This window comes from Panulirus ornatus, chromosome 31 (genome assembly GCF_036320965.1).
Source record: "Panulirus ornatus isolate Po-2019 chromosome 31, ASM3632096v1, whole genome shotgun sequence".
In the NCBI taxonomy this organism is placed as follows: Eukaryota; Metazoa; Arthropoda; class Malacostraca; order Decapoda; family Palinuridae; genus Panulirus; species Panulirus ornatus.
Genome location: NC_092254.1, coordinates 4,282,885 through 4,309,956, shown reverse-complemented (window position 1 = coordinate 4,309,956; position 27,072 = coordinate 4,282,885). Strand labels below are relative to the sequence as shown.

The following is a 27,072-nucleotide window of genomic DNA, read 5'->3' as shown; positions in this document are numbered from 1 at the left end:
CCAGGTTTCTTTCCTCAAACATACTACTAATCTCTCCTTTCTTCTCATCTTGGTTACAATTACACACATTCAGACAACCCAATATGAGCCTTTGAGGAGGATGAGCACTTCCCGCTTGAATCCTTCTTCTGTTTCCCCTTTTAGAAATGAGGTGAAATACTTTTTCTTCAACAGGATTGTTAACATGGAATGATTTACCAATTAGAGTGGTTGAAAGTAGTACCATAGATACATTTAATAATAGACGATAAATATTTCACTTCAAATCCACAACTGATATTACTTGCACCTCCATAGCTACATGAAAATTTTATAATTTTTTATCTTTGATATGTACATATTTCTGCTTTTACCACACTAATCTATGATGTTCATATCTATTTCACTTTCCCAGACAGCATTGAAGGGACCCAGTAGTCTGTTGCTGTTTTGAATTCTTCTCTCTGATTCAACAGAGAGACCGCTGATGTTCAACAGGTTCATGTAAGGCTATTAAGTAAGTGTATGGTTCTGCAGGGACACCATAACATTCATGGATGGCTGTAAATTGAGTGTATGGTTCTGAAGGGACACCACAACATTTTTGTATGGCTGTAAATTGAGTGTATGGTTCTGAAGGGACACCACAACATACATGCATGGCTATTAATGGAGTGTATGGTTCTGAAGGGACACCACAACATACATGTATGGCTATTAATGGGGTGTATAGTTCTGAAGGGACACCACAACATTCATGTATGGCTATTAATGGAGTGTATGGTTCTGCAGGAACAGAACTCCAATGCCGCTTCTTTGTGTTCATTGCCTCACCCTCAACAGGTCACTGGCAGAGGGCAACTCTGGTGCAGTTTGCAGAGGCTCCTACCTAATGTTCCTAATGGCTACTTCTGTCTAATGCTCCAACCTAATACTTCAACCTTGTTTCTGTCTAATACTCCTGCTTAATTGTCCCTACTACTACTTCTGTCTACTGATCCTACCATTTTGCCAAAAGGCAGGGTTAGCAAGCACATTCCACTCTGCATGAAAATCTAGTTACGAAGAATGAGCTGCCTTATCTAAGTGTTTACATATGACAAGGAGATATTGTATGTTTGTGGACAGAATGTCAATAGTTCACTTACTAGTAAGGCAGAAAAAAATGGCTACCTGGGTCAGAGGAGTGCAACCTGACCACCACTAAAGTGTTGGCTCACTAAGCAGATGTCACTAACCCTCATGATACCCAGGTGGGTAGTACTGGTAATATACCACTATGGTCATTGGCTGCATACCAACCACTCCCTGCCTATGGTCCTGCAGGGACTCCATTAGGCTATTCTCATGAATACTTGAAGTTCATCGTACTGAAACTGTATAAAGGATCATATTTTTTTTTCCAAGAGAGGGAACAGAGAAGGGGGCCAGGTGAGGATATTCCCTAAAAAGCCCAGCCCTCTGTTCTTAACACTACCTCGCTAATGCGGGAAATGGCGAATAGTATGAAAGAAAGAATCAACAGCAATGGCTTACTGTAAATTTGTTTTTAATAACTGGCTGGCAAAGTCACAAAGGAAAATTTAATAGCATTTCAAACAATATTTTAATATCTGGCAAAGGTTCCACTCATTACAAAGTTTACAGTCAAGGAGCCATTACTGACTCCCATGGACCCACTAATAGCACCTGCTTTTGAGCAACAAAATGAAGCAATCAGTCTAAGACATGTTATACACATACAAATGTATGTATTTTACTAACATTAAGAAATCCTGTCCACATTTCTTTCCATTCCTTACAAACCTATTCAAGATATAAATATCACTGAGGTATAATCACTATGTGAGCAAGTCCAAGAAAAGGATGGGCAAAGAACCAGTAGGGACACTTCCATCATAATTGCTGTAAATTAGCATCCAGAAAGACATGTTTTTTAGTGTTTGGAAATATCTTGAATATGGGTCAGTATATCAACGCGTGATCAGTGACCGTGAAATACAAGTCGCCTTAAATATCAGTGTGACTGATAGGCATATTCAAGTGAAAATCCAGTGTTAACATGCATGAAGCAAACTTATATATTCCAACACAGTGCCAAACAGATCTTTACAGAGGGCAACAAAAAGGTATTTGACAGGACAAGAAAGCAAACATGACATGACAAGAAAAAGGAAGTTACATATGATGACAAAAGGAGGAAAAAGAGTTAAACAGTCATCTGACAGAGAGTTACATTCAAGTACAGTGATAAGGAAGTGTTCAGCAAACTGTCCACATACTATTTTTGGCCAAAATTACAATGCGCTTCTCATGTTTGCTCACCACGCTTAAAAGTAAAGTATTAAGGGTGTCCAGAGGAGAAAAACAAAGATGGTATCCGAATTATGTTGAGATGATACAGGCCATATATTTTTCTACCAGTCCAATGATTTCAACAATTAACATTTCTATGAAAAATGCAGGTAAAGAAGAACCAAAGGGCACATCATTATATTAACCAAGATAATTGTTTGAAAATACAGGTAAAGAATATATGTGTAGTGTATTGCTGGAATAAACAGGAATGAAAATAATGCTAAAACCATACAAAATACAGAGTTTTAAAAACAATGATAGTAATGAATGTTCAAGCAATGGGGCCCCCATGAGAGTAGAACCCTTTCTCCATACCATTCAAATAAGAAAATTTTTACATGATAACAGAGAAAATTTATCCATATTCATACAAGAAAACAATACCAAGTATGGAACAGTCATATATAACAGACACAAATTTATGAAATAAATGTAGGGTGTGAAAGAGTTCCACATAACACAGGTAGAGGATCAAGAAGTAAAATTTAAGGTGTGGAGGGGTCATGCCAAAAACAACACAAGGTGAGGAAGAAGTATACATAATGAGGAGTAAGGAAACTACAAAACACAAGCTTAGAAAGACTTGCAAAGGGCAACTATTATGTATAACCACAAGACCCCTTCTCAAGTGGTTCCTGCAGCTTCAAGGCTCTGCTACAATTGGTAGTAGTGAAAGGATGGACTACTGCTCTGCAATGAAAAGTTCTCTGACAAGATTGTAAAACAATGATACAATCTTATTGAAGGTGGCTTTTCACAAGCAGCATTACTAGAAGCAGCCAGAGTCTGGTAACACCAAAATAACAAGTAGTGCTATGCAATACAGGTTAAGGGAAAATAAAACGTGACAAGATGAGGTAAGGAAGAGTTACACACGACGATATAAGCTGAGGAAGACCTATTCTTACATATAGGATTAGGAACATACAAATTAGAACACAAGGTTTGAAAGTTACAGATAACTCAAGACTGGATGGTTATACATGGCAACACAAGATCAACAAGTTACAGAGGACAACACAAAGTGATGGGGTTATGGATGAAACATCAAGGTCATGCAGCTTTTGATGACAACACGAGCACAAACTTGTAGATGACAATACAAGTTGAGGCAGTCACACATGATTAGCACAGGGTTAGGATGTTAACCACCATAACATAAGGATAGAGTTACAAAATGACAGCAAATTGTTAGAAAATTATAGCTGACAACATAAGGTTTGGGGCACAGTTAAAATGTTATAGATGACAACACAAGGTAAGAAAGTTATATATGACAACAGGATGAGGAAATTAAACATAATGCAAGGGTATTGTCAAAGATAGCAATACAAGGATAGGAAATTACAAAGGACAACACAAGGTAAGGAAAGTATTGACAGCAAAAGAACAGGATGTTAAAAATGACAACACAAGGAAGTTACAAAAGACAAGGTGACAAAGTAATTTATAGATGACAGTAGAAGTTTAGGAAGTTATCCATAACAATATAAAGCTAGGAAGATATAAGCTGACAACACATTGTCCAAAAGTTATAGATGACAACACAATATTAGGATATTACAGATGACAGCAGGGGGTTAGGATGTTACCTATGACATCATAAAGTTAGGAATTTACAGATGTTAGACGGTCAAGTTTTAGCTAATAACAAGGTATGGAAATTACAGATGACAGTGCAAAGTTAGGATAAATGACAACACAAGGTTGGGAAGTTATAGAAAGCAAAACATGAAAATACAAGGTAAAAAAGTTACAGGTAACAAAACAATGAGGAAGTTTATATATATATAAACTATGGGCTATGGATAGAGTTGTGCGCAGGAGGATGGATTTGCTGGAAATGAGATGTTTGAGGACAATGTGTGGTGGTTTGATCGAGTAAGTAACGTAAGGGTAAGAGAGATGTGTGGAAATAAGAAGAGCGTGGTTGAGAGAGCAGAAGAGGGTGTTTTGAAATGGTTTGTGCACATGGAGAGAATGAGTGAGGAAAGATTGACCAAGAGGATATATGTGTCGGAGGTGGAGGGAACGAGGAGAAGTGGGAGACCAAACTGGAGGTGGAAAGATGGAGTGAAAAAGATTTTGTGTGATCGGGGCCTGAACATGCAGGAGGGTGAAAGGAGGGCAAGGAATAGAGTGAATTGGATCGATGTGGTATACCGGGGTTGACGTGCTGTCAGTGGATTGAATCAGGGCATGTGAAGCGTCTGGGGTAAACCATGGAAAGCTGTGTAGGTATGTATATTTGCGTGTGTGGATGTATGTATATACATGTGTATGGGGGTGGGTTGGGCCATTTCTTTCGTCTGTTTCCTTGCGCTACCTCGCAAACGCGGGAGACCTACAAAGCAAAAAAATATATATATATATATATATATATATATATATATATATATATATATATATATATATATATATATATATTATTTATATATATATATATATATATATATATATATATGTATATATTTTTTCCCTTGGGATAGGGGAGAAAGAATACTTCCCACGTATTCCCTGCGTGTCGTAGAAGGCGACTAAAAGGGAAGGGAGCGGGGGGCTGGAAATCCTCCCCTCTTGTTTTTTTTTGTTTTTCTCAAAGAAGGAACAGAGAAAGGGGCCAGATGAGGATATTCCCTCAAAGGCCCAGTCCTCTGTTCTTAACGCTACCTTGCTAACACGGGAAATGGCGAATAGTATGAAAGAAAAAAAGAAATATTATATATATATATATATATATATATATATATGGATAGAGTTGTGCGCAGGAGGATGGATGTGCTGGAAATGAGATGTTTGAGGACAATATGTGGTGTGAGGTGGTTGATCGAGTAAGTAATAATAGGGTAAGAGAGATGTGTGGAAATAAAAAGAGCGTGGTTGAGAGAGCAGAAGAGGGTGTTTTGAAATGGTTTGGGCACATGGAGAGAATGAGTGAGGAAAGACTGACCAAGAGGATATATGTGTCGGAGGTGGAGGGAACGAGGAGAAGTGGGAGACCAAATTGGAGGTGGAAAGATGGAGTGAAAAAGATTTTGAGTGATCGGGGCCTGAACATGCAGGAGGGTGAAAGGTGGGCAAGGAATAGAGTGAATTGGATCGATGTGGTATACCGGGGTCAACGTGCTGTCAATGGATTGAATCAGGTCATGTGAAGCGTCTGGGGTAAACCATGGAAAGTTGTGTGGGGCCTGGATGTGGAAAGGGAGCTGTGGTTTCGGGCATTATTGCATGACAGCTGGAGACTGAGTGTGAGCGAATGGGGCCTTTATTTTTTCCTGGCGCTGAATCGCACACATGAGAGGGGAGGGGGATGTTATTCCGTGGGTGGCGATGGGGGTGAGTAGGGGCAGACAGTGTGAATTGTGTGCATGTGTGTGTCTGTGTGTGTATATATGTGTGTACATTGGGATGTGTGGGTGTGTATGTTTGCGTGTGTGCATGTGTGTGGGGATGGGTTGGGCCATTTCTTTCGTCTGTTTCCTTGCGCTACCTCGCAGGTGCGGGAGACAGCGACAAAGCAAAATAGATATATATATATATATATATATATATATATATATGACAACATCATCAATTAAGAATTACCATATCACTGGTTAAGGAAGAGCTACAGATAAGTTCGTACAATAAAGAATTAAAGATGGCAATAAAGAATGAAGGAAAAATGTTACAAATAAAGCACAAGGAAAAGCTACTAAGGACTTGTATAAGCCAATACTGGGAAGAATTATGAATGTCAACAAAGAGAAGTCAAAAGCAGTGCAAGGCAAATAACTAACAAGACATTCGAGGGTAGATAAAGATGAGAAAAAATCTAATTTATGAAAATGGGAAAGGTCTGGGATAATAGTAAATACAGAGCAAGGACATTTATTTTATTTATATTTATCCCAGAACCCATTTCCATTAAGAATTCCAGTGTTACCCAAGACCTTTCTAAAGGCTCCTGCAGCCCATAGCAAAACTACTACTGGTACCAGGAATAAGAAGACTCCTTTGAAGTATGAACTGAGACTGTACTCCAAATGACAGCCTCAGCAAAGGTGATTTTCACTTAAAGTGTAACCTGGAGTAGGTGTAGTCCAATAACAACGTGAAGGGGACTTGTACTGGAAAACATACAGGTGAGGCAGCTTGTGGTGACATAGGAAAAGGAACACGTATAAAGGATACAAAAGTGAAGTGTGCGTGTTAGTGACAGCAGTACAAGCAGAGAATGTGCATAATACAGCAACCCATCTAAGGGATAACAGCAACAAAAGAGCTTAGCTAACTATGGGCATCATATCTCGACTGATCCAGCCATGGTCTCTAGCTAAACTAAATTTAATCCTATTAAATGGACTTCACTCAGTTTCTTCTGCCTCTGTAGCAGACGAAGGTGTGGTGGATGATGACATCACACAAGTGGAGCTGTTGGCAAAAGGCCCAGTCCCAAAGTGCCGGTTGTCTTCTGATACGCTGGGGTCAGACGAAGGAGTTGACTTGGCCACATCCTCCAGTGAACCTGCTTGTTGGGGACGACACACACCTGTCAGAGTTATGTTTTATATGTATAATAACAGCAATTCTTTCATCATATTATGTATGTTATGCTGTGCATAACTGTAGGTCATTTATATCATTTCCCACATAAAGCAATATGGGACACAAAGAAAATTGTAAGTACTAATAGTCTTACAGAGCTACTCGCTATATAGCATAGTTTTATCATTTCTAACATGTGCTTTCACTTACCTTTAGCTTTACAGTTCCCATATATTCTTACAAGTATATGCATCCCCAAACCTTACAGTTCCCATATACTCTTACCTGTATATGCATCTACAAACCTCATTGCCACTTATATTGCGTGAAGAAGAATATGGACCTTAAAAATAAGTACCTCTGAATATTTTTCTTTTATCAAATACTACTACTTGTCATGCCAGTAAAACAGTAAATTAGTTTTTGGTCTGATACCATACAGAAATTATTTACAAATATTTATGTAGAAAAATGCTAACTGGCCCACAAAACTAGTCTACAAAGGATGTGTCATCTCTCTCTCTCTCTCTCTCTCTCTCTCTCTCTCTCTCTCTCTCTCTCTCTCTCTCTCTCTCATAACAATAATATATTAAATTCTTATAAAAGGAATGGGCTCTTCCAAGACTATATATACTTTTTTTTTTTTTACAAAAAGTAGCAAACCATTTTTTTTCCTACTTTTTTGTAGGGAGGTAGCAAAAGGAACAAATGAAGAATGACCTCCTGTTTACATCCATCCTCTAGCCGTCATGTATAAAGCACCAAAATCACAGCCCCCTCTCCACAGCCAAGCTAAAAAGACATTAATGTGGTTTCCTCTTACCATCTCATGTGCCCTGAGTCAGCCTAATGACAGCACATCACCACCTGATAAAAACATCACTCATTCACTCAGTCCCATACATGCCTCTCACCCTTCTGCATGCTTAGGTCCCAATAACTCTAACTTTATCCTATCATCATCCTGGTGTTGCCCTCCCAATGCTCTCTCAACTTCTGACACATATATCCTCTTATTAAGTTTCTCTTCTCTATTCCCTCTATGATGATGCTGATTAAGTGGAGCTCTGTCATGGTGAAAAATCCCATCTTCCTCAGTAGACAAAGTTCTAAACTAGATACATAACCTACAAAAGATGGTCTCTCTCATTAAAAACTCACCTTGCTGACTTGATGGTACCTGTCCAAATGACAAGACCCTCCTTGCTAACCCCTGATGAGTTTATGCACCTAGAACCAAGTTCCTGATTACAGCACATTATGAAGGATCAGGGAAGGCTAAATACTAGTAGTACAACCCACCTTCTTGACTGGATGTAGCTTTTGTGCTTGACACCTCTGAAGAAATGGCACCTTCTTCTTCTTCTTCATCCTCTTCCTCAGCTGAACTACTGCTGCCAGATTCTTTAAAAAAAAAAAAAAAAAAACACTTTATCCCTAATGTGACACATCAACAAAGAACTCTACCAATTGGTCCACTTATGTCATATGACACATACTTCACAATCAATTTTCAATCTTAGTACATCTTTGTTATATTTTTATCTACAACCTTTAAGGTCCAATGAGAAAGTAAATCAGGTTATAGGAAGTACTGATGGAAAGCTTTTTAAAATCAAGCATACATTAACATTATTCCCTATAAAATAAACTTAACCAGGGAGGTCTGGTCACTGGCTGCCTACCAACTATGAATTTTATATATAGAATAATAATATATATAATAATATTTATATTTATAATACTTTGTCACTTCTCCCGCGTTAACAAGGTAGCACAAGGAAACAGACAAAAGAATGGCCCAACCCATCCACATACACATGTATATACATAAACACACACATATACATACCTACACATTTCAACATATAAGTAATGAAAAGGTAAGAGAGATGTGTGGTAATAAATAGAATGTGGCTGAGAGAGCAGAAGAGGGTGTTTTGAAATGGTTTGGTCACATGGAGAGAATTGAGTGAGGAAACTGACAAAGAGGATATAAGTGTCAGATGTGGAGGGAACGAGGAGACGTGGGAAACCAAACTGGAGGTGGAAGGATGGAGTGAAAAAGATTTTGAGCGATCGGGGCCTGAATATACAGGAGGGTGAAAGGTGAGCAAGGAATAGTGTGAATTGGAACGATGTGGTATACTGGGGTCGACGTGCTGTCAATGGATTGAACCAGGCCATATGAAGCATCTGGTGTAAACCATGGAAAGTTTTGTGAGGCCTGGATGTGGTGGCAAGGGAGCTGTGGTTTCGATGCATTATACATGACAGCTAGAGACAGTGTGAACGAATGTGGCCTTTGTTGTCTTTTCCTAGCGCTACCTCGCGCGCATGCGGGGCAGGGGGTTGTCACTTCATGTGTGGCAGGGTGGCGACAGGAATGAATAAAGGCAGCAAGTATGAATTATGTACATGTGTATATATGTATATGTCTGTGTATGTATATATATGTATACATTGGGGATAGGGGAGAAAGAATACTTCCCATATATTCCCTGCGTGTCGTAGAAGGCGACTAAAAGGGGAGGGAGCGGGTGGCTGGAAATCCTCCCCTCTCTTGTTTTTTTTTAATTTTCCAAAAGAAGGAACAGAGAAGGGGGTCAGGTGAGGATATTCCCTCTAAGGCCCAGTTCTCTGTTCTTGACGCTACCTCGCTAACACGGGAAATGGCAAATAGTATGAAAAAAAAAAAAAACATTGAAATGTATAGGTATGTATCTGTGCATGTGTGGACTTGTATGTATATACATGTGTATGTGGGTGGGTTGGGCCATTCTTTTGTCCATTTCCTTGCGCTACCTCGCATTACCTTCTTCCTCCACACCTCCTTCCTCCTCTTCCTCTTCCTCTTCTTCTTCTTCCTCTTCACCTGATGATGAATCTTGTTCCTCTTGCTCCTCTTCTTCCTCATCTTCCTCTTCTTGAACTTCAGGAACAGCTAATGATGGAGGAAGCTGCGGGGCAAGGTTTTCCAAGCGAGGGGCAGATGGCCGCTGTTTCCGGGCAGGGTTCCAGTAGAAACAATATGCACACCTGAATGCTAACAGATATCATTTGTTACTTAAATACTAATGAGTGACAGCACTTCAGGAAATTACTGTCACTCCAGGACATTAAACTGTAACAGAGAGAACCACCACATCACAGCAGTTCTTTTTAAAGGATACCATTGACACACTGCTATTTTGATTGTGCAAAGAGCAACATCCAAAAAATTTACTTTCACATCCCAAAAACACATACTGCATCATTCAGAACAAAAAAAAACTACTCTTGTTCTGATGAAGCCATGCATTTCATTTCCTTTAATAATTTGCCAAAAATCCATTTTGCATCAGTGTGTCAGATGCAAGAATAAAATATGTGCAACCACAAATATTGGAGAATATACATTGGTGAAGGGGACAAAAGGGGAAGTGATAACTGATAGTGCTGGAGTGAGTATTTTGAAGGATTGTTAATTGTGTCTAATGACAGAGTGGCAATGTAGGGTGTTTTGTTTGGGGTGGTATACTATGTGAGAGTTGTGGAAAGAGAAGAGGTGCTGAAAGCCTTGCAGACCATGAAATGTGGCCAAGTGACAGGAGTGGATGGTATTGCAGTTGAAATCATTAAGGGGCTGACTGTGTTGTTGACTGGTTGACAAGGTTATTCAATGTATGTATGGATCATGGTAAAGTGCCTGAGGATTGGCAGAATGCATGTCTAGTGCTACTGTATAAAGCCAGAGGGGATAAAGGGGAGTGTTCAAACTACTGAGGTACAAGTTTGATGAGTATTCCTGGATAATTATTTTTTTTTTTTTTTTTTTTATACTTTGTCGCTGTCTCCCGCGTCTGCGAGGTAACGCAAGGAAACAGACGAAAGAAATGGCCCAACCCCCCCCCCCCCCATACACATGTATATACATACGTCCACACACGCAAATATACATACCTACACAGCTTTCCATGGTTCACCCCAGACGCTTCACATGCCCTGATTCAATCCACTGACAGCACGTCAACCCCGGTACACCACATCGCTCCAATTCACTCCATTCCCTGCCCTCCCCTCACCCTCCTGCATGTTCAGGCCCCGATCACACAAAATGGGGTTGGTGGCGCAACCCTGTAATCCGGCAACTCGGAGGCCTGGGCCAACGGATGGCTTGAGGTAAGGAGCACTGCTGCGGGATTCCTCATGTTGAATAATTAATTATATGGAAGGGTATTGAATGAGAAGGTGATGGCATGTACAGAATCAGATTGAGAAGGAGTAGTGTGGTTTCAAAAGTGGTAAAGGATGGGCGGATAAGGTGTTTGCTTTGAAGACTGTGTGAGAAATACAAAAATTATGGATTTTTATGTGGCATTTATGAATCTGGAAACATATCCTAAAGAAATAAAATATACAATCTGAAGCAGCACGTAAATGTTATTTTTTATGTATATAAGATTATAGAAAAATCATATACAGACAAATATGTAAAAAAAAAGAAAAAAAGATGAACTCAAATAACTGTTACAAAACAAAACTAACTATTTATGAGATGCCAGGTCTCCTCCTGTAATCTGAGAGACAAACATTCATAGGGTGGCAATTTCTAAAAGAAGCAACTGTAAATCTTAGGTACATTTGTTTACTTCCCAAGTCAGTCACTTACTCTTAAAAACTGAATCTCAATAAAATGTGCAATAATTACATGAAACATTCAATGAAGCTGGCAATACTCCTAGGCCTTTGATTTGAACCTGAGAAATTCCCACTCCCAAAGCCTATATCAAACTCCCAAACTTTGGCACACTCAAACTTACAATACATCAATTATGGGCCCTTCACATTCTACTCCTTCCCATTCCATCCATCTGTTTACACCTTTCCCTCTAGAAACTCCCTCATGGGGTGGCCACAGTAAGTCTCCATAGATGGTGAACTCCAGTGCTGTTTCTTAGCTTCTATGCCTCACCCTTAACAGGCTACTGGCTGTAGGCAACTCTAGTGCAGTGTTTAGACTCTATCTAATTTTGCAGACCCTACAAAATCTTGAAAAAACAAGAACCACTGCCTAAGGCTCTTCTCTGATCAGCTGCTACCCAAAAAGTGTGTACAACTACACAAAAAGGGATGCCATGCTCAACCCTAAAGATATGGCATTACTAAGGTGATGAGAGAATATAACTTACCAGGTATTAGAAATATTCAAGAGTGAAAGTCACTTACCAAGGTAAGGGAATTCATCCTTGAGTGCCATCCCATTGTGAGATTCACATTGTCGGCACACTAAGGCAAACCGGTTTGCAGGTCCATCACCCACCAAGTACTCTATGAAACGATCTAGGTAACCTCGTTCTCGTGGCAACACTGGCCGAGGCATAGGTGGTCCAGGAGGTCCTCCCTCAACTCCTATGGACACATGATTTATTAGTAACACCAACAATTTCAAAATTTTTCATTCATAATGTTTCATCAGTAACACCAAGAATTTCACAAACACCAATAACTTCAAAATGTTTCATTAATACCATCAAAAACTTCAGAATGTTTCATTAGCAAGATCAGCAACTTCATATTTCATTGGTAATACCACCAACGTAAAATGTACCAACTCATCAAAGGTTGTACGGTACAGCTGTATTTCTCCAACAAACTAATAAATCTAAATTACATTTTTAACATTTTGGAAAACTCTCATAATGGGGCATTCCTAAATTTCAGGGGCTCTATAGTTTGACCTTTAAAATGTGCAAATGATTCTCAGGGACTATTTCCTGAAAAAAAAATCTCAACATGAATAGTATCCAAAAATAAAGAAAACCCCCAAAAATGTGGTACAATTTCATCTATGATGGTGTGGTAAGGTTTCAAATAGACCACATTAATGGGAGCAGGTGACCATTACATCATAACTGTTTTTCTAAGAATGACTATACAGGGCCATATATTTTTCATATTTGTTCTGTTTCCTGCATTAGCAAGGGAGCACCAGGAATGGATGAAGAAAGGGCACATTTGCACATATCCAATCTCTAGCTGTTATGTGTAATGCATCGAAACCACAGCTCCCTATCCACAACCAGACCCAACACACCTTTCTGTGGTTTACCTCAGATGCTTGACATGCTCTAGTTCAGTCCACTGAAAGCATGTTGACCCCACTATACCATGTAGTTCCAATTCGCTCTATCCTGTGTATGCCTTTCATCCCCCTGCATGTTCAGGCCCCGATCACTTAAAATCTTTTAACTTCATCCTTCCACCTTTAATTTGATCTACTCATACTCCTTGTTCCCTCCACTTCTAACATGTATATCCTCTTTCTCAACCTTTTCCTACTCATTCGCTCAACATATCCAAACTATTTCAGCACATCCTCTTCTGCTCTCTCTACCACACTCTTCAGTACCACATATCTCTCTTACCTTTTCATTACTCAATCAAACCACCTCCCACCACATATTGTCCTTAAACAGTTCACTTCCAACTCAACCATCCTCCTCTGCACAACCCCATCTACAGCCCATGCTCTGCATCCATAAAATATTGTTGGGACTATTTTTCCTCCAAACACCCATTTTTGCCCTCTCAGATAACGTTATCTCCACAAATTCTTCAGTGCTACCAGAACCTTTGCCCCCTCCCTGGCCCCATGACTCATTTCTGCCTCCATGGACCCATTCACTGCCATGTTCACCTCCAGATCTCTAAGACCCTTCACTTCCTCCAATTTTTCTCTATTCAAACTCACGACCTAAATGACCTGCCCCTCAACCCAGCTGAACCTCATAACCTTATTTTTATTCACATTTATTCTCTCTACTTTCTCCTTTCATACACTTCCACACTCAGTCACCAACTTTTGCAGTTTCTCACTCGAATCTGCACCAGTGCTGTATCATCAGCAAAGAAAACAACTGATTCACTTCCCAGGCCCTCTCATCCCCCTCTCTCAAAGACTCTTTCTTTTACCTCCCTCAACACCCCATTCATAAACAAATAAAAACACATGGTGACCATGGAAGGTATAGCAAGGTACTGAACCTCCTGACTATGGAAGGCATAGTGCCTCCTGACCATGGATTCTACAGTATCTTCTAACCATGGAAGGTATACTGCCTCCTGATCATAAAAGGTATAATACCTTCAAACAAAGCGAGTTGATTTTTTCTGTCACTCTGAAAGAGTAATTTTAGACCATGCAAGTTGTTTTAAATTCTCCAAGAAAGTAGTTTTGCTCTACTAGAAAGATACATCTCAGACTCACGAGTTACTGGTGAATGGATAGACGGTGCAGGAGCAATAGCATATGAAGAGGAAGTCACACTACCTGTGGGAGGGCCAGAGGTAGGCCCTGAAACTAGAGGCCCTGGGGTTACTGCTGATTGCACACTATTCACACCAACACCTGAAAAATTCTAAGCGTGAATATGAAACCTCATTCAAATCATCTCTTTCATATATTTCAGCACTACGCTTGAGTCCTGTCCTGAAAAAGATTTCAATGTCCATGACTAACCTCGCATTCAAGACCATTTGAGACATATCCTTAACCTAATCCCAATAAAAGTTAGCTATATTACAGGTAAATCATCTTACTAACATAAAGATTTAAATATACTTGTTGGTATTTCCCACCATGGCTAGGATGCATCAAAACGCAACTCTTTTTTTAAAACAGACAGCACAGGAAACTGAATGCATGGTTGCGAGGCATGGGCTACAGATAAGGTTGTGCAGAGGGTGGATGTGATGGAAATGAAATGTTTGAGGACGATATGTGGTGTGAGGTAGTATGATCGAGTAAGTTTATCCACAAATCTGCCTTCAACCTGGTTATATGACTCACCTAGTCTTGCTGATGATGAAGGTGGCGGTGGTCTCGGGGTGAAAATTGGGGTCTGGTGTGATAAACTCTGGGGGCCTATAGGCCGAGCTCCTATACCCCCAAGTGCTGCTGGCTGAGGAGTTGAAGCTGGATTCACCACTCGTCTTCGAACATCTGCAACAAATGTTTAAAATAATCAGATTGTATTAGAAAATACTTTCACTAACCGTCTTCTTGCAACCCAAATGTTCCAATTACCCCAAAGTTAAAGAAACAATCTAAAAAAAATACACCATATTCATCATGTAATTTTCGTTGGGGTGATCAATCCACCTGTATCTCCAGCACAAAGCTCCTCAAAGGTCCTTGATTCTTTACAGTGACCATAAGAGAAAAGTCCCAAAACTTCCCTATCCAAACAGGCCTTCTTAGCATCATCCATCTCCCTAACACCTTTCTGGGTCTTCTCCAATACAAGTTACCTCACTCTCCCATCCAAAGATACCAGCTGTAATTCCTTTTACCTAGCTCTTATGTGCCAGATAAGAAAATATATACTGGTGAACTCTAGTGCTGCTTCTTGGCCTTTAGTGCCTCACCCTTAAAAGGCCACTTGCCAGAAAGCAACTCTAGAGCAGTTTCCACATGCTCTTCCCTATTGTTCATACCAATTAATTCTACCAAATGCATCTTTTTTTCTTAAGTGATCGCCTTTTCTCATGTTAGCGAGGTAGCACCTGGAGAAAAATAAAGAAAGGCCACATCCGTTCACATCCATTATCTAGCTGTCAAGTGTAGTACACCAAAACCACACTACTCCCTATCCACAACCTGGCCCCACTGACCACTCCATTGTTTATCCCGGACACTTCACATGCCCTGGTTCAGTCAAATAACAGCACATCAACCCCAGAAACTTGGTTACATCCACACACATTTTAGACACCCCAGCCAGAGCCTTTGAGGAGGATGAGCACTCCCTCCCTGGCTTCTCCTGTTCCCACTTCCGGAAACTGAAATATAAGAAGTAGAGGGTTTCCAGCCCCAACTTACACCCGTTTAATTGCCTTCTATGACATGCATGGAATACGGAGGATGAATTCTTTCTCCCCTAGTCCAGAGACAAAATGCATCTACCTAATGTAATAATGAATTAACACTACATATGAAAATAACCTTAAACTGACCTGAGTGCTGGCTGGCCGGGGTTTGAAGAAGATGGCCCAAGGAAGGTAGAGTTGCTGGAGTTTTGTGCATCTGTAAATGAAATTAATGAAAACTTCACTAACTGAAGTCATAGGGAATCAACTAAAAATGAGTACCTAGTAACAACCAAAAATGGTTCATGGTACCCAACACATCCTAACACAAAAGAAAACAAACACAACCCTAAAAGAAAAAGAAACATCAGAGGTAGCCACCATGCTAATGTCTGCTCACAAATACTTCTCTACAGTCCTCAAGCTCTAAAATGAGTTTCCTACTGAGCTATCTCTCTCAAACCACTTCCAACTTTACTTACACGACCTTCCCATTATTTCACAGCACAATGTGGAAAGACCTCTCGTATGAAGTCAACCTTACAATCACACCTCACCACGCTAACACTATTCAAGTAACAATAAATGTGGCATGTTTCCAGACGTTTGGGATTTTCTTGTGGAGCTAGCTAGGTATGGCTTCAGATATCCAAGCGCTTGGAGTGTATCCATGCTGCAGTGTTTTATGTGGAAATATGATATGTGATTAAGTCTAAATACAGAGGAGTTCTTTACAGTTTAATTGTATTTTGAATGTATGTGGGTGTGAAGGACAGGAGAGCAGCTGTTTTGGAGTGAGGTCTGTATTTTTTCATGACTTCAGTTTAAGTATGTGGTTGCTTGTGGCTAATTTCTTAGTGGCATTCAAGAGTATTTTTGCATGTTCCCTAAGAGAGATGCTGTATTGGACTGGAGTGACATGGGTTGTGTGGTTTCTCTTTACTGTTCTCAAGCATTGATTACAGTTAGTTTGTTTTGTTGTCCAGAGTGTCAGTAACTTCATAACAATTCCCAGTCTATTTTCCAGTAATTAGATTTGTGATGGAATTGTTTAAAGTATGAATCTGCTTTGAGGTCTTTGCTGATGAGAGGTTTCGTCTGGGAATCTTTCTTTGCTTTATGAGGTTTGAAATATGAAGGGAGATGTTAGGGTTATACTGCTTTCTATGCCCTAGTGGTATATAATTTGGCTCGCTTGGCTGGTAGTGTTGCTTTAGTGCATAATGGCATGATAAGGGGGTAGGAAGCAATCTACAGTGAACACTTGCAGCTTGGTTACTGGTTGGTTGGTTGCATGATGAAGGGATGTTGTTGGCTTATCTTTGAAGTCTGGTTGGTTGGTTGTATAAAATGAGGGTGTTGAAGGGATGCAGATGGTGTATGATCTGTTCTCTTCTGGAACCCTGGGTGTAAGTGTCAAACCATGCTGGATGGTACCACCATCTCCACACACAGTGTCATACAAGTTGGTCAGATTCTACTGTTTGGGACTGTATCTGTAGCTATGTGGTCAAAGGAGGTATATAGGTGTTAATCACATTGAAAAAGTTTTTTACAGTTTTCTTTTGATTGTATTTCAAGAGTTTTGTCATAGTGTTTTTATTATAATGTTTTCTTTTGATTGTATTTCAAGTTTTTCATGGTGTTTTGAGAAGTATCTCTGAATGGGATGTCGTGATATGCAAGTGTAAGGAGTCTTCACTTTTGTCCTTGCTGTCTGTCTTATCTTTGAGTCGTGTACAACAGTTATATAAGGGAGAGTGATGACCCTGGTGTGAGTCTGGTTTATTGGATGTGGGATATAACAATGTTTTGATCTTGGAGTATGCTGAATACTTCTGTATGTTTGTTTCTGATGCCATTTGTTTTAAGCGGCACAATGATAAGCTTGTTAATGGGTTTCCATGAGTGGCACAGTTTTTCTGGCATGGGATTGTATGTTTTGTAATATTGTTTGTTAGGTGTCTGTATATTGGGAGCATGAATGTTTGGGTGGAAACTTTGAGTGTTTGTGTCATGGCAGCTGTTGCATTTCCACAGCTCCAATTACTTCTCTCCTGAGAGTAGGGATGTGTAGCAGAGGTGACATCACTTAAAACAGATGTTACATCTTACAGTGGTTGAGAGAGCAGAAGAGTGTGTGTTGAAATGGTTTGGACATATGAGGAAAGACTGACAAAGAAGATATACATGTCAGAGGTGGAGGGAACAAGGAGAAGCAGGAAACCAAACTGGAGGTGGAAGAATGGAGTGAAAAAGATTTTGGCTCCTCTTGTTCCATCTTTTAGAAACTGAAATCAAAGAAGGGGAGGGTTTCTAGCTCCCTGTTACTAAACCTACAAGTACCCCAAGACCCACATACTGGTGTAACTGACTCTGTCTTCATAAGATTACAACACAAAAAGTCACATTCAGCAAAGTTGTATCATTGTCAATGGATGGAAAGGAATACAATCTCATGAAGGAACTTTTCACTCCAACCAAGTCTATCATGTCCTTGTTTCTGATAGCAGTGCAGCCATGAAGCAGCAAGAGCCAAAGAAATGGGGTGGAGGGATTATGTATTACATCTATCTCAACAAAAATAGCCAATTATAAATAAGCAGAGGGATTATATATCATCTATTTAAACAAAAATATCCAATTATACATAAGCAATCTGAGTGTACCTCCTGCCTGCTTCAACTGAGATCTCTAATGAATAACCTATTATAATCTACCAGGACCATTCTATAATAGACCATTTTATAACAGACCTGACTCCTCCGTAGTTGTTCGGGGGCGTATGTTTCCAGAATTTCCTTAGCCACCTTATAAGTTTCTGTTTCCATCACCTGCTCTAGGATCTTTTCTTGTCGTTCATGGAGACTTTTCAACCTTTGTTCATTTTTAGAAAGTTTCCGTCGATAATACCAAGTTAGCAGTCTCTTTAGTATATATATTCTGGAAGAGTTTCACACATTTATTAAAATCTGGTTTTCCTTCAGCAAAACTTATGTACAAGTTTGGCACAAAATACCAACACATCATGCTAAAGCATCATGAGAACCACACAAAATAATTTTTCAGCATCATATTTATTGCATGATAAACATCAAATATAAAATTGCTATGGAGTTAATATGTGAATATGTAGCCATTGTTCATTTGTTATTGTCATTACCTTGCTTCATTTGTTATTGTCATTACCTTGCTTAAGTTGGAGAAACAAATAAGAGAAATATTAAGAATGGAAAACTGTTTCTTTCTGGGGCAGTGTCCTGCAAGCTGAAAGATTTCTTGATCCTCAGGGGGTCAGAATCCTCTAACCTTAGTCTTCAGAGTAGGTTAATAGACCTTCAAACTTCAGAAACCTTCCATTCACCAATGGAAATGGGAAAGTGCCTTATATATTCAGATTTTTTTTTTTTGCAAGATATGAACAAGGCCTACCTTCCTCAATAACTTTCAACTCATAGGTTCAGGTTGAAAATGGAGCACTCACTATTTCTTCAACATTATTTTCCATTGTGTAAGAGGGCTTTATAAAGATCGAAGGGTCTAAAATCTCAACAGTTACTTTAGGTACCAACTATGTACAACAAAACAAATAGACAACTTTACACTAAATGGAAATAAATAACAACAAGCCAGATGTGGCATACTAGGTGCTGCTGGCTCACTGCTTAACTTAAGCCATTATACAACCCATTCTCTCCTGTGACTGCATCATGTTTTGTAAGGTAAAGTGGGCAGTCACTGCTCAGATGAACTGCAGCAAATATCAGCCTACAGGAGAGGCAAGAGGTGAAAAATAAGGTTAACACTTTGTGTTCATACATGTGAAACATCATTTAGATTTTTTATCCAATCATTACTTCATGACTTTCATGGGTGAGCAGCACACACCTTGCACACCCTGAATATACACCCTTGACATAAATGTACAAGTGTAGGTGATGTTCTGTACGTAGGTACCGGAGAATTGGAAAGCACTCGTGACTGTAACAATAGCAAGTATTCCTTACATACCTTCAGAATTTAATAGAGACAACATAAAGCAGGCGGTACTCACATAAATGGAAAGATAATAAATGGTGAAGCATACAGCACTTGCTCTTGTAGAGTATCAGGAAAGTAGTAAAAGTAGCAGACAACTGCAGCTACAAGATAGCTCACGATGGAGTAGAGGACGAGGCATCCCACCAGCCTTTTCTGCCGCTGCTGTGTGTTCTTCCGGTACTCCTCGATCTCCTCCACATCCTGCAATATAATCATCTCTAATATTGTATCTCCTTTTGCTCCTGGTACTAAAATATTTACCATCCTGCAAAATAATCATCTTTAAGTCCAAGGATGGGCAATACACCTGTATTGAGGAGAACTGTGAAGAAAAAATTCAACCAAAAATACAGGTTACCATATTTTACGTATGGTGAATGTTTGGAAAAAACATAAACTGCTGATGTTTGGGTACTGTGTAAGTTTTCTATTTCCACCAATTTCTTCTATATTGTTCTGAATATGTACATAATTATCATGGTTAAGAACCTACTAAAAAGAAGAGTAAAAAAAAATAAATATGAAAAATACAATTCATATCACTTCCTGGATTTTAAGTTGAATGTTTTGAACCAAAGACGATCGCTAACATTCATTAACTTAGCAAGACTTCCATCTCTTCCAACATATTTCTCCTGTATTTTGCTGAATATGTACATAATCACTGATTCATACATTAGGTAAAGATCTATAGAAGAGAAATGTGTAGAAAAATCATATGAAATATACAACATACTATATCATTCATGGATTACAAGTTGAATGTTTTGTACCAAAGGTTTGACTCAAGACTCCTTGAAGACTCACACTTGACCTAACATCAGTCAAGTCAAGAGTCAGCATCCTCAGCATCTCAACAAACATAGCAGTGAGAATCGGTGACTCCAGCATGGGTATTTAAAGCCCTCAGATCTTTTGAAAAGTAGATTATCTCATGAAGATTTTCAGTTGGCAGATACTTTAATGCATTTCTTCAATTTCATCACTGTCATGCCTTATCATCTTTTTCTTCTCATTATATGTCTATCAATCTGTATCTCTGATGCCCATTCCCCCTGGGATCTCACATCAAGGGGGTGGCCATAGCAAAAGTCTCCAAAGATCACTGTCCTCACATGCTTACCTTGCATATACCATTCCACAAATTCTTTCACTATTTCTCTCCTTCCAGAACTCTTTCACTGTGTTTCCCCATGTCACAAGTGGTCTGCCTTTCACATCAACCCTTTTAATTGTTCAATCATACACTTTCCTAATGAAACCCCTATTTTGCATTCTTTCCATGTCCAAACCACCATAAGGTATTACGTCTCACCAACTCTACCACCCTACAATTCATTCCCTTTGCATTTCTTGTCATATCAAATCTCTCATACACCCCATCATTACTTTTTTCATTCCATCAAGATATTCCCACATGTTCCTCTCAAATAACTTATTTCCACAGCTTGGATTCTCAACCTCTGTGACTCATCCCATGCCCATGTTTATTCTATTAATTCTGAATGGTATGGCTCAAATAAAGGAGTAAAGGAGGCTCTGTCAATGGGTCAAACCAAGACACGTATATACATAAAACGATAAATGTAAACCATGGAGTAGTCTGTGGGACTCAGCTATGGATGACAGCATCCAACTTCAGCACATTATATATGACAGCTTAAGATTAACTGTGTGCATAAAAGAACACTACTTGTTTGTTTCTATCTCTACCTTACTAAAGCAGGAAAGGCAACTGGAAATGAAGAAAATAATCTCTAATTTCTTCACTAATTTTCCAGTCACAACAGTTTTTAATCTGTCTGGACTATCAAACTAGTAAGAAAAAGGAAACTTTAAGACATTTACAAAAAAAAACACTTTACCTTCTGGATCTGCTCTAGTAACTCCTTTGTTGATGGCTTTTTCTGTAAAAGTAAAAAAAAAAATATATATTATAAATAAAGTTATGAAAAATTACATGACAAGAGGCCTGAGTAAACTTCCAACCATACTCACAGACACCACAGGGGTCAGTGTGGAGGATGGTGTTATGGGGGTAGTGGTGGTTATAAAATCCTAGCTATACACTACTACAACTCAAGTACACTGCAATGTTAAGTGTAATACTGTATAAGTGTATAAAGTCCAATGAGTAAACACCTGTTCAGCAGCATTAAGTAAATTACATTAGTTGTCAAATTAGTTGTCATAATATTTCATAGAAATAGGGACTAAGAAATTCAAATCCCTAAGTGTAGTGATATTTGGCTCTGGGTCTGTTCTGAACCTGACCTGGTCCTCCTCAAAATGCATATATTTCAGCATTTGATTTTTTCATGAATTAGTGAACACATCCTCTACCACTTCTAAAACCACACTGCTCCTCCCCAATCTGATGCTCTGTATATGCCTTTACCCTCTCAACCAATACCTTCTTATACAATTTTCCAGGAATACTCTACAAACTTATGCCTCTGTACTGTACCTTTATCCCCTTTGCCTTTATACAATGGCACTATACATGCATTCCGCCAATCCTCAGGCACTTCACCGTGATTCATACATATAATGAATATCCTTACCAACCAATCAATAACACAGTCACCCCCTTTCTTAATAAATTCAACTGCATACCATCTAAACCCGCTGCCTTGCTCGATTTCATCTTCCACAAGGCTTTCACCACCTCTTCTCTCTTCACCAAACCACTCTCCCGGACTCTCACTTAACACACCACCCCAACCAAAACAACCTACATCTGCCACTCTATCATCAAACACATTCAACAGTCTTTCAAAATACTCAATCCATCTCCTCCTTACTCCATCACTACCTGTTATCACTTCACCCCCTTGCCTCCTTCACTGATGTTCCCATTTGCTCTCTTGTCTTGCACACTTTATTCACCTCCTTCAAAACATCTTTTTACTCTTCCTAAAGTTTAATGATACACTTTCCCCCCAAATCTCATTTGCCCTCTTTTTCAACCCTAGCATCTTCCTCTTGACCTCCTTCCGCTTTCTCTTATGTTGCAATAATTCACAGTGGTGGGCGTAATCTATGGACTTATCAAAACACAAAAGCCGTACTTTCCAGCAAGACCTATAGTGAGTTCTGTGGCTCAACTACATATACATTATCAAACTGGTTAGTTTCTTTAAAATTGTGCATAAAAGACTGTATTTCAATGCACTGGAGAATATCATGCTCAGAAATTTGGTATCCCAGTGGGTAACCCTCTTCCACCAGTATTAAGTAATCTTTGTTTGGAAATCTTTGAAACAAAATTACTAAGGGTTTGGGTATGTAGATGAAGTTCTTTGTGTTTGGCCAACAAACAAAAATTTACATACATTCTCCCTTTACTTAACAATTTAGTACCTTCCATCAAATTTTCTGTTGAAATGGAAAATAACTGTATATGTTACCTGTTTCAAATTGCATGATCCATAGGGAGAGAAACATGTTTAAGTTTAGCATAGACTGAAAACCCATCAGTATTTGTTCTTAGTCATCATCACTCAGTTCAACATGACATTTAAACTATCATCATTCCAGTCGATGCTCCTCTGGGCAGTATATATATATGCTGTCCGGAATTTATCAATAATGAGTTTTAGATATATTTTATTGGATCCAAGCTAAAGCATCCTAAATCTTTTCCTGATACACCTCAAGTTGGCAAAGGAATCATTTTAGAGAGTTAACCCAAACCTCCCCTTGATACCAAGTCTTTTAGTTTTCCCTTTAAGTGACTATTCAATGTTAGTTCCTAGGTTGCTTAAATCCTTTAATGTAAATGTAGCCTTCAGCAATACCAATACCATAAAGAATATTCTAATCAAAAACTCACCGGACAATTCTGCAAACTGTTTACAGAATCTCTTCTAAAAGCTGAAATATGTTATATATTGAACAGACAGGTAAGATCTGAATGTTAAACTTATGCAACATACATACAGTATAAGAACAGGACAAGAGTCAAATGCTTTGTTTAATCATGTAAAATATTATAGCCATTGTACTGACTGGAGTAATACTTAATCCAGTTATTAACTGTAACATCTATTATCGAACACACAAAGAATTGTAACATATCAGTGAAGGTCTATACAAACTGGATAGCTCTGTCATAGGCCAAATTTGTTAACAGTTCCCTTTCCTGTCCACATAGTAAAATTTTATGACAGGCATGGTGCCAGACCCAAACACCACCATGCAGGAACAAGAGTCTAGAGGCAATAATTATGAAGTCAAATGCAGCAACAGTAGTCCAGACAGTAAATCTGAAGCCAAATACAGTAACAGATGTCCAGGGGCAGTAATTTTGATGCCAAATGCAGTAACAATTGTCCAGAAGCAGTAATTTTGATGCCAAATGCAGTAACAATTGTCCAGAAGCAGTAATCTTGAAGACAAATGTAGTAACAATAGTCCAGACAGTAATTTTAAAGCCAAATGCAGTAAAAATAGTCCAGAGACTAATTTTAAAGCCAAATGCAAGAAAAATTGTCCAGAGGCAGTAATTTTGAAGCCATATGCAGTAACAATAATCCAGAAACAAATTTTAAAGTCAAATGCAGTAACAATAGACCACACTAATTTCGAAGCCAAGTGCAGTAACAATAATTCAAAGGCAATAATTCTGAAGCCAAATGCAGTAACGAGAATCCAAAGCTAGTAATTTTGAAGCCAAATGCAATAACCATAGTCCCGACACAGTAATTCTAAAGCCAAATGCAGGAACAATAGTCAAGATTAATTTTGAAGCCAAATGCAGTATCAATAGTCCTGAGTACAGTAACACTAAAGCCAAACGCAGTGAAAATAACCCAGAGACTAATTTTGAAGCCAAATACAATAACAATAGTCAATAGGCAGTAATTTTTAAGCCAAATGCAATAACAATAGTCCAGAACCAGTAATTTTCAAGCTAAATGCAGTAAAAATAGTCCAGAGACTAATTTTAAAGCCAAATGCAGTAAGAATAGTCCAGAGGCAGTAATTTTGAAGCCAAGCACAGTAAAAATAGTTCAGAGGCAGTAATTCTGAAGCTAAATGTACTAACAACTGTCCAGAGGCAGTAACCTTGAAGACAAAAGCAGTAATAACAGTGCAGAGGCAGTAATTTGAAGGCAAATGCAGTAACAATAGACCTGAGGCAGGAATCTTGAAGCCAAATGCAGGGATATTGGTCAATTAATTTTGAAGGCAAATGCAGTAACAATAGTCCTAAGGCAGTAATTTTGAAGTCAAATGCAATAACGGTAGTCCGGAGACAATAAGGTAAGCAAATTGGAAATTTTTATAAATGGAATATATGTTAAGAGCAATATCAATAGTTAACCAATGGTAAGTCAGATTAATCATAATGAAGTATGTGTTAACAGTTATATCAATAGAGTTAACCTATGGCAAGTCAGGATAATTATAACAATGAAGTATCTGTTAACATTATTATCAAGTTAACAGTAAGTCGGAATACTTATAACAATAATGAAATATGTATTAATATCAACAGTTAACCAACAACGTCAGGATAATCATAAAAATAATAATGAAGTATGTTTTAAAATCAATGTCAATAGAGTTAACCAATGGTAAGGTTAATCATAATACGAATAAAGTATGCATTAACAGTAATATGAATAGAGTTAACCAACAGTAAGTCAGGATAACCATAATAAGAATGAAGTATGCATTAACAATAATATCAATAAAGTTAACCAACAGTAAGTTAGGATAATCATAACAATAATGAAGTATGCGATAACATCAATAGTTAACTAACAGTGTCAGGAAAATTATAACTAATGAAGTATGTATTATGTAATATCAAGAATTAAGCAACAGTAAGTCAGTTTAATCATAACAATAATGAAGTATGTATTATGAGTAATACCAATAGTTAACCAAGTCAGGAAAATCATAACAATAATGAAACATGTGTTAACAGTAATATGAACAGTTAACCAACGGTGTCAGGATAATCATAACAATAATGAAGCATGTGTTAACAGTAATATCAAGAGTTAACCAAGTGTCAGGATAATCATAACAATAATGAAGTATATGTTAACAATAATATCAGCAGTTAACCAAGAGTGTCAGGATCATCATTACAATAATGAAGTACGTGTTAACAGTAATATCAACAGTTAACCAACAGTAAGTCTGGATGTTTATAATAACACTCGAGGGAAACAGAGTACCTGACTGGTTAACAGCCTTCAGTCGGATGTGCAGGTAATGACCCATCTTGCCCTCCACCACGACCTTATCGGTCCACCATACTGAGGTGAAAACCCAACCGGAGGTAATTAACCAGGAAACAATAACCCAGGAAGAGGTTATAACGAGATGGTCAGTCTAGCAGCTGGGCTGTGGCCCGTACCTGCAACATCCGTTGGCAGCCATTGCTCATCTCACAACTCTCGCTCACACACACTCTCTAACGTCTGCCGCCATCTTACCCGGAATCTTGATATAATAAGACCCATAACGCCTATTGCTGTCGAGAGACGGGAATCATTCTCATATGTAAGGAACCTCCATGTTTCGGACCAGCCAAGTCAAAACAAAGTCGTTGATTGGTCAGTGCCCATAGAAACTAAATGAAACAAGAGTGGTGATTGGCTGCCTCTTCTAAGCGATAAGTAAAATACCATATCATTGGTCAATGTTATCCGGGACTCTCTACCTGTACCATTATATTACATAAGAAATGCTTTCCTCCACATTGACCATATCAGAGACTATATATAGGAATACCACATTCACCTTAGAACGCTAATTATTTCCAATAATATTCTATGTACTTAAACAGGAAAATATTCGTTGTTCACGGTTCTTAAACTAAAAATAATACTAGTATTTCATTTGACGTAACACAATATAGAAGTCCTAAAGATATGATGTGGAATGTAGAAACATGCCATACATATAATACACAAAAAGATTAATCATAGTTCCATTGTGCAGAACTGTTGCAAATAATAAATATCATTCCTAAAGTTAGTGAAATGTGTTGCGTTTCCATTCATAAAGTAAAATATACGTGCGGTTATATTTTATATTTCAGCGTCAAACCAGATGAGTAGCTTCCACACCCAGCACTTAATCTCCCTTAGGATTAGCTTCCACATCCAGTGTGTTCCCTCCCTAAGGCTTAGCTTCCACACCCATGTACCCTCCCTGAGGCTTAGCTTCCACACCCAGCACGTACCCTCCCTGAGGCTTAGTTCCCACACCCACCACACCCCATCCTAGGACTTAGCATCCACACCCAGCATATTCCCTCCCAGAGGCTTAGCTTCCACACCCAGCATGTTC

General features: G+C 38.7%; 1 protein-coding gene across 5 annotated transcripts; it reads right to left on the bottom strand.

Moving 5' to 3' along the window:
- Positions 1-1,571: 1,571 nt before the first annotated feature.
- On the bottom strand, positions 1,572-26,344 carry LOC139758732 (endoplasmic reticulum junction formation protein lunapark-A-like). Of its 5 annotated transcripts, none has more exons than XM_071680459.1 (11): positions 26,214-26,344; positions 21,624-21,665; positions 19,772-19,959; positions 18,474-18,660; positions 15,865-15,934; positions 14,699-14,851; positions 14,180-14,257; positions 12,076-12,258; positions 9,683-9,913; positions 8,170-8,271; positions 1,572-6,871 (listed from the first exon to the last, which is right to left on the bottom strand). In XM_071680459.1, exons 1-11 carry the CDS (start codon positions 26,238-26,240, stop codon positions 6,687-6,689), a joined length of 1,446 nt encoding a protein of 481 aa, XP_071536560.1. In that variant the 5' UTR covers positions 26,241-26,344; the 3' UTR covers positions 1,572-6,686. The 5 variants fall into 5 exon arrangements, with proteins under 5 accessions (XP_071536560.1, XP_071536556.1, XP_071536558.1 ...); XM_071680455.1 differs by having other exon boundaries at positions 14,117-14,257; positions 26,214-26,337; XM_071680457.1 differs by having other exon boundaries at positions 1,572-6,847; positions 14,117-14,257; positions 26,214-26,337.
- Between the last annotated feature and the right edge of the window lie 728 nt (positions 26,345-27,072).